The sequence below is a fragment of the Perissodus microlepis genome, chromosome 10 (assembly GCF_051167445.1).
Source record: "Perissodus microlepis isolate ML-2025 ecotype Zambia chromosome 10, ASM5116744v1, whole genome shotgun sequence".
In the NCBI taxonomy this organism is placed as follows: domain Eukaryota; kingdom Metazoa; phylum Chordata; class Actinopteri; order Cichliformes; family Cichlidae; genus Perissodus; species Perissodus microlepis.
In genome coordinates this window covers 23928778-23938206 of record NC_140470.1, presented here as the reverse complement: position 1 = coordinate 23938206, position 9429 = coordinate 23928778, and the positions used below count along the sequence as shown (strand labels likewise).

The following is a 9429-nucleotide window of genomic DNA, read 5'->3' as shown; positions in this document are numbered from 1 at the left end:
TGCTCAATTCTAGTTGAAACTAACAAAAAGTAATTAAACTGAGCAAATGATTTCTAATATATGTGGAAAAGAAACGCTGGTCGTGGAGTGTTTTAGACTGAATTAATGCATAAAAGTGAAAACTTCTCTGTGTATGTTTCATTTTCTTGTACACTTTAGCCGTTTTTCCTTCCTCGACTAAGAAGAACTCTTCACTTTTTTACTTATGTAGCTGTGTGTCTCGGCGTGGCCTCTTCACAGAAAGTCCTTGGCACTCGTTTCATTCACCGGTGAAGTGGACTGGAATTCGGGTCAAGATGTAACGGTCTACTCACAATGTTGCATTAGCAAACCACTTTTTCTTTTCCAAGTATTGAGCAAGACAATTGTGTTGTATTCATCTCTTATCATAACATGTAACAGCTGCAGTTCACCTGGTAAAGCAAGCACCCCATTGTACTGAAGGCTTAAGTCCTTACTATAGCAGTCTGACCCATTGCTGCGTTTCATTCTTTCTGTCTCTCTCTCTCTCTCTCTGCTAACACATCGTCTTCTGTGCCCTCTGCTCCTGAAGCCCTACCTGGTCAGAAAGCAGGCTGCCGCTCTTGTCCCGATGTTGGGCACCCAGAGCCCACTGGCTCAGCATGTCATCAGCGGTGATCTGAACCGACTGGGCGAGCCAGCTGTCGAACAAAGAGTTGTCCAACGGGAATGACTTTGACAAACCTAAGGAAAGGGGAAGAGGGCATAAGCAGGGAGAGGGGAGGTGCAGGAAGGGAGAGTAAGAGGAAGCAAGAAAAATGGGAGAAAAAATTGGATGAAATTGGTAGAAGTGAATAGAAGGGAAGAGGCAGAAGGGAAGAGGAGGGAGAAAACAAAGCAGACAGGTGAGGAGTGTTGCATATTTTTCATGAATAAGAAAATAAAGGTAAAAGATCGAAAGCCTCCTTTCAATCTGATGTGTTTTAGATTATTGTAATGTTACATATATATCCAAAGGGAGAACGAGCTTCAGGACAGGAATGGATGGATGGACATTCTTCTTCAGGATTTTCTGGTACAGAAGAGAATTCATGGCTCCATCGATTACAGCAACTGTGATGCTCCTGAAGCAGCAAAGCAGCTCCAGGCCATCACACTACCACAGCACCACCATGTTTGACTGCTGGTATGATGTTGGACACAAATCTTTGGAAAAGTTCAACTTTTGTCTTGTCAGTCCACAGAATATTTTCCCTGAAGCTTTGGGGATCATGAAAATGTTTTTCTGGTAAATGTGAAACGAGCTTAGTCTCCTCCTTACTGTTGAATCATCAGTCTGTCAGGCACGTTGATTCAACAGGTCTGGCAGTAATGAAGCCTGGGTGTGGCTAGTGAAATTAAACTCAGACAAAATGTATTTAACAATGTAGTTAATCACAGTCAAATCATAAAGGAGGGGCAATAACGACTTCCTCACACAGGGCAGGTAGGTTAGACTGGTGGGTTTTCGTTTCTCTAAATGAAATCAAATAATAATTTCAAGCCTGCATTTTGTATTTGTCTAATATTCAAACTAAGGAATCAGGAAGGAGGCAAATCATTTTTCTCAGCACTGTATATGTGTAAGTAGAGCAAGCACAACAATGGTCTGGATTTGGAGCAAAATTACCAATGAAGGCTTTTGCTTTGTGTTTTAAAGTTTGCATCCAAAATTCGTGAATATCAAAGACAAAACACTTAAATTAGATGACAACGTCCAAGTAAAAATAGAGTTGATGTCTCCTTGCCAAATTTTTTTTTTAAAAAAAAGGATGCGTTTAATGACTTCTCCAACACTGGTGTGTTTACAGGACTATCTCAGCCTGGATTATGTGCAGTGTGATTGTGTTCAGTATCTGTGTGTGTGTGTGAATCTGCAGACAATGCTCCCTCCTTTTAAGAGTTTGCATGTGTGTCTGTATAATTAGGAGATTTTCATGGCTCCTTTTCTATCATTGTGGGCTGTGAGAAGTGCTGCCAAAGCGTCTGCAGCATTTTAGGATTTCTTCCTCTAATATAAAAGCACAGACAAACTCATTTTAACAATGTACCCACACTTTCACTTGTCAAATATTTAATTTAAGTGGAGAAAGATGGATGGTGGACATGGCGCAATGTTAACAGTTAAAAAGATGATAAAAACAAACCCAACACAAAGAACAAGCAAGTGTCAGAAATCCTCACTCATTATATTTTGGAAAACAGAAAGAATCTAACATTTTATAGTTGTGGCAAAATATACAGTGATTATAATTATGTGGTATTTAGTCCACTAAGTGTAAAGTAGTGTTCAAGTGACGGTAATTGCTCAAACACTGCATCACGAAGTGGCCCAAAAGAAAACAGGCAGATAAACAAGAGGAAACAAGGCAACTCATCGCAACCATGGATTTCACATAAAGGATAGCCATCACCTTTTGACTAGACTTCAGTATTTTTCATCTGCAGCCATAAACCGTTCGGGGGCAACACACAGACACTGATACGCAAATCAGGATTTATTAACAAACTAATAAAATACTAGAAATTCAATCACTAAAACCAAGCGCAAACATCTTGGACAGGCTGTACCTCACAGCAATAATATTTATTATTTGCCACATAATTCCATTAAAATTCGTCAACAGGCACAGACGGCACAATCGAAGCAGAGAGGTCCAATTCGGCAATTTAAATTAGTTTAGGTGAAACCTAGTACACAGACTTGCTAAAGGTGCCTATGTCAGGACACTTACCACCACCCAGATGGATGAGCAGAATTAAAAACCCACCCCCTGGTGAGCTCTTACAAAGGGGAAAACTATCCATGGAGGTCAAAACATTTTATTTTTTAGCTGTAAACACGATTACTGTAAAACTGGACATGGGAGTCCACGGGGACTTGTTTGCTTTCGAAGCCAGCTTCTAGTGGAACTACAGGTTTTAGTACTTGTGTTTTGGCTTAATTTATAAGTGACTGCTGATCACAACATAACCTGCCATATATCAGTCTGGGAAGATATACTGGGTATAAAATTGTCACAAGAATGCACGTCAACCTTTAGTTAATCAATCACACAACCTTCTATTAACAGGGTAAGGAAAGTCAGAGTGGTCAGTGTGAAGAATTGTCTTCTGGATTACTTTTGAACAACCTTGAAATGAAGTTTGCTACTGTGTAAGGGATTTTCCAGTCCTCTCGTTCTTGAACTGTGGTGTGGTAGTCCAGTGTAGTTAAGGGTAGGAAAGCCACATGTGACACTTTACATGATGCCTTTGGAGCCTGTTCTCCTTTTTAAATGACCAACCTCTGATATTATCTAGTAGTGAATGTTTAAAAACTCATATATTGCATGAGGTATTCAGTGACACCAATATGACTGCAATCATAACCTATGATACAGTCTGTAGTTGTCTTAATCAGATACAGGTACAGGTTTGGGTGTATATACAGTATCATAACAGAGCTCACTTCCACTGTGAGTCGAATGAAGCGCAAACGTTATTGCAAAAAAAAAATCTAAGTATGACCTCTCAGGGACTCTGTAGGCATCAAGTGAATAAAAATAATCAAGTTTATTGATCTAATTTAGTCCAACCAAGAGCACTGGGAGATAGTCATACTGTCTTCAGGGAACAAATGCATCTAAATAATTGATAGCAGCCATATACACATCATCAGGAATGCAGAGAATGAAGACAAAACTTTGCAGAAACTGAAAAGTACTCATAAATGTGGATATTTTTGTGATCTGAGCATCTTTCTCTCTTTTATTTTTGCAACCTCCTTGTAAATCATCACTGCTTATAATGATCTGGCAAGCAGGACAGCAGGAGGTGCTGTTAGGGTGCCTTTAACACAAGCTATCTAACACACACACACACACACACACAGACACGCACACACTGAGCTGGTAGTTTCCATGACGCAGCATGTCTCTGCAGGAATTGAGAGAGCTCAGAGGGAGGGAATAGGTGACGGAAGGGGGGGGGAAGACAGTGAAGAAGTGTGAAGAAGACAGGGAGGGGTGATGGAGCAGAAGGGAAATGAGCAGAGTTCAGAGAGAGGAAATCAGGAGACCAACATAAACATGCCACCCTGTTACTATGTCCAGTTCGGTCAGGTACAACATCCATGTACAACATGATTTGTTTAGATGTGATTATTTAACACAAATCCATTCTATTGCATAATAGACAGAAATCTGGTGTATTTTATATGCCTTATGACATCTTACAGACTTATCTGGGAACAATTTTTCATGTCTAACTTATAGCCTGTTGTTGGGTCTGAGTTCTGTCTGTAGTATTTCTGTGTATCATCTTAAGGTGGCAGTTGTGGCATGTATAAAAAAAAAACAGATTATGCAATGTCTTTGTTTTTTCAGGACATGTTTTCCACATTTATCCAGGTTTTGCCTCAGCATCCCTCATTTAAGCACAATCTGCCCAGGTACAATAACAGCCACAGTTTATTACCTTATTTTATTTAGTATTTTCCTGTTGTTGCTTTGCATGTGATAAAGAAAAAATGTTAATAAATGTCTGCGAATCAAACCCCAGTTAAAAATGTTCGCCGACGCTAGAGATCTTCCTTTCGTTTCCTATGCATTCATATGTTTTGGATCATCATGCTAACATCAGGAAAGGGAACCGTTAGATATAAACACGAGTATAAATAAACAAAGTATTGTTTTATTTTCTGTTTAAGGAGACAGGGAAGATAAAGTCCTCAAACAGATTTCCATGAGAAACCTACTAATGGCAACACTTTGTCATTTAAACCAAATTGCAACACTGTTTCCACCTTCTTCTTTTTTTGGTACAGTCAAGTAATTAGCTGACGCTGCAGTAAAGCTAATGACAAGGAAATATTTCTTTTCCTGGTACTTTTGCAAGCTAATGCTAAAGAAAAAATGGTGTTGGAGTTAGTAAACACTAGGCTGTCTTATGGCACACAGAACAACAAGAATTGCCAGCTAGTGCTAGCTAATGCAATGCAGGGTAAGGGACACACCAGCAGCAGGATAGGGCGAAGACCAGAGCCAGTACATAAGAAAGACAGAGCGAAAAGATGCTCCTGTAACTAATATGCTCGTCTTTTATGTGCAGCACTTTGTGTCATGTATAACGTTGCAAACACATAGTGTTGGGTTAGTTTGCTAAACGTAGCAATGCTAGGAGTAGTTTTTCCGTGCAAATGTCCACAACTTGGTACAAAATGTGATTACAAATGGCTTCAGTTGCTAGGTTACATTCCAGTTAGTTCAGGCTGCCTGAAATAGCTTGCTTCTGGCATAAGACAGGGTTTTTATTGATGTTTCAGGCTCTGTTGCCACTGATGTTTATACATTTTGGTTGTCTTTGTATTTTATTGAATGTACAATGTACGTATTTTTCTGTGTGTATTCTAGTTTATGCAACTGTGTTGACCGTACTGATGTCTTTCTTTCAGACTTTAAAAATCAGAAATACATTTTCCTAATTAAGGAGTGAAGTCAAATAAAGGGACACAATAATGGGAACTAGAATACAATCTTTTGTTGTTCCCTACCATTTCTTCTTTTTTCACTCTGTGCTACCAATTTGTCCAAAAGCAAATTCATCTCACACATTACTGTTGGCCTCATTATCTTTGTGACCAAAAGGCATCTTGTTTCGTTAGAGCTGTCGTCAGAAGACACAAACCAATTACTGGATAGTTTTAAGATAACCTATTTGTTTCTCTCTCTGCTGTAAAATCTTCGCTCTCAAATTTCAAAGTAAAGAGAAACACAAGAGATTCTCAGAAATGTTAACCTTGCTTTTATGAGAGAGCATGTTTTTAATATTTTCAGCAATGTGGTTTAGTTTATTTTTATTCAAGGTTTTGTTAAATCTAAAAGCTTTTTAAAGCTCTTTTAAAGTCAGTGTAACTAAGGCAGTGCAGACCAATGTTCTCATCTGGTCTTATTACTGGTATTTGATATCTAAAGGCATCGACTTTATTCACATCTGAAAAAATGACATTTAAAAAAGTAAAGAAGAGACGGGAGAAACACCCTTCAATGATTTTGTGAGTGTTCATGTTTTGCAACTTGTCCACCAGAGGGCGCTATGAGACTTCCCTGTAAGTAACACAGGGTTTTCGAGGCCACGATCAGGTAATCTGAGCAGAATCAAGTAAACAACTAAATAAATTCCCACACGTAACTGGGACATTTATTTATTTTTATTTTCAGTGTCTGCAAAAAAACTTAAACTGTCCCAGTATTGGATTTTTCAATCACCAAATATTGATATCGGTCTTAAAAAAAATCATATATTAGTCTGGCTCTACCATTTGTGTACTATTTTCTAAATCATAAAATCTAACTGGAATCAAACATGTAACTTTGAATTATAAACAATGTTGGATGTTCACATTAAACGTGAAAAACTACTTAGCGCTTGAATTCTGATTTTTTTTTTCCTACTCTTGGCTCTGTATGATGTCAGCGAGTGTGGACATCCTTAATGCGATCAATTCAGACGCGTAGCTCTGAAGTCCATCCCACCTGCCGTTCGAAGCTTTTGTTGACGAGGGGCAGCCTATCAGAAGAAAGTTTGCTTACAGGGTGGGGGAACAGAGCTGGCTCAAGACGGAGAATGAACTGAGCACAATACAGGATAAATACGGTTGATTGTGAACTTCATAGCTACTCTAATGGAGCCCATGATTTTAAAAAAAGGAAGCTGAGAATGAACGTGCTAGGTCCCCTTTTAAAATGAAATTCCTCAGCACCCGTGGGGAACATTAGAAACAACTCAAAGCAATTTTCCTTTTTCTAATCATCACTAGCCTCTGGGCCTGACTAATAAACAGTGCGGATAGGGGACAGCACATCTGAGAAGGAGTTATGATACACGTCTGTCATCTTGATCCCAGAACAGAGAGAGAGGAAGACAAAGCCCTGAGAGTCAGGACCAGACCCGACAGAGAACAGATGGCCGGACACACAAACACACACACACATACGCACACACAGAGACAGTGAGATATGAACACATATGACACGCATAGACAAACACAGAGACGACACACTGAGAATGATATATAGAGCGGGTTGACAGAAGAAGGTGCACATAGACACACAAATGCAGACAAATGTTACAGTTGCAAACAACAGAAGCACACCATATATACAGAAGGACTTGTTTATCGTGGAAAGACGATTCGAGCTATGATTTCCCAGCAAGTATTCAACATCAAGTTGCAGTCCTTATCCCTCAGCAGTCGGGTGGAAAAACCGAGAAAGGCAGGAGAGAAGATAAACAGAAAGAGGGAGTTTCATAACAACAGAGCCAGGGAGAGAGAGAGAGAGAGGGGGGAGATTCAGTATAAAAAATAACTGTAACAGATGAGTGGGGAAAAAGGAGAGATAAACAAAAAAGGATGGAGATAATCTCAGAAAAGGAAGCAAGTAAGCACAGCCAAACTGCTCTTGTGCCCCGTGTTATTATCTGCCTGTTTATTGATCACATTCACTTCGACTGCCGGCTCTGCGATGCTCAGCTCTGGTTAAATAAGGAAATGAGAGACAGTCCTGCGTCACTGCTGATAGTCACTGTGTGTGTGGGTGAAAAACATCTCTGCCAGATTAGATACTGGACTGTGAGGTGCAAATACACATGATGATGGACATGCTGGACCCACTGTAGTTTTTACACTGCATATGCCTAAAAATTGTGTGATCAGATTAATAACTGATGCTCATGACAGTAAAATTACCCCATATGTGCAAAGTTCACCTCACGTTTCACATGAAAAAAATGGAAGAATTCAGTAACTAATCCACAACATACTTATTTTAGCCACCTGCGGTTAGTTGGTCAGGTTGTAAATGAACAGAGATACAAGGCATTTAGCAACCGCCTGACAACCACCCATTCATGAGGGAAAAATGTGTCTTCACTCACCGGTTGGACTAAAAAACTGAAAAGTAATCAGCTGAGCAAAAAAAAGGATTAAAATGTGATGTGAAAACTAAGCCGTGCACCATCCTACGTTGGACTACACAAACCACAGGTATGTAGTTTTGTCATATTTTATATTTGTATCCCTGAAGTCAAAAATTTAATTAAACAATTAATAATCAGTCAAATATAACCGAAAACTCAACACGACTCTGTATTTTCTCGTGATTAAATTACTGCTGAGTAAAATACCTCTAAGCAGTGGTATGCCTTGTGAAAGTATGGAGCAGCTCCATGTAATTTACACTAATAACATTTAATTAAAAAATGCTTTAATGGTTCCTCTTAGTTATTCTTTTTTAATTGCTGATAAATCTCAAGAATGATCAAATTTTATATTTCTAATATAAAATGATGGTTGTGCTGTTTTAAAGTATTTGTGGGGAAACTGACTCCAGTTTTCTCAGTATATATGTAGCCTCGTAATGGACTTGGATGGCTGGACTCCGCCCCTAAGCCTTAGTGAGCCAATGACAGTCCTCAGTGACAATGCCATTTTTAAAACTGGGCTTTGGGATCGGTAAAAAAAACCCAAAAAACAAGCTATGTATGATATGACGCAGATGAATTGTAATATAGTAAAAATAATTTTGGTGATTTTAAAATCACAAAAGGCTTCTCAGATTTAAATCAGTAATGACCAAATATACCTTCAAACCAACAGACGTCCTGTTGTAAGTTGAAGTCAGTCCACCATAAACCTTCAACAGTGCAGTTCAAAATATGCAAACAGCTCTACCAGTGGAAATCGATACTACCAATCAATCAAATACCAATATGAAGACAACGGGAGAGGGTCTGTGGCTCTGCTTCCCTCAGCTTTATGGAGCCTTTTAGTGAGTGATGACTGCATCGGTTCATTTCACTCTTGTTGCTCTTACAGTGGTGTTTTCAGCTGCAGCAGGTACCTCTCTTCTTTGAAAAAGCTCTTAAAACCCACAGTGCACTACCCGCTCAGCACCAAATGGCAGACAGACACAGCTGGCACCTCACTGGTCAACACAGTAGAGCATTTGCAGTCGGTAGGCAATGGATCAAAGAGGATCAAATATTTGCTTGTTCATATAAAAGTATACAGATTCTCTTCAGTTGTATTTTTTCACATGTGTCTAACAGCTGGTGAAGTTAATGAAAATCAAAAACAGAAGATAATATCTTCCCAAACCTTTGGTTTTGTGCTCCACTGGGGCATTAAGCACAAAACCTAAAGGACAAAACTAAATGTTCACGAGGGTGAAGAAAAATCATATCACAGTTATGAAGAATTTATAAAACTCAAATGTAACTAAATTAAAAAATCTCCCCAACAATGTTAACAAGAGCACTTCAAGACTGCATATCTCTGCTACAGCCATCCATAAACTTAGTCTCAAAAGTGTATCTGAAGGTAGATCAGTTTGTGATATTCTCTTGAGAGCAGTGTATTCCTATTGTTTTGTACTGATATGTATTTGG

General features: G+C 39.0%; 1 protein-coding gene across 2 annotated transcripts in view; it reads right to left on the bottom strand.

The window, feature by feature from the left end:
- jade2 (jade family PHD finger 2) overlaps positions 1-9429 on the bottom strand; it is a 224543-nt gene that overhangs the window by 12312 nt on the left and 202802 nt on the right. For both annotated transcript variants that reach the window (XM_084940743.1, XM_084940742.1), the window contains one exon: positions 560-705. In XM_084940743.1, the coding sequence (XP_084796869.1) occupies positions 560-705 (146 nt within the window). The remainder of the gene's footprint in view (positions 1-559; positions 706-9429) is intronic.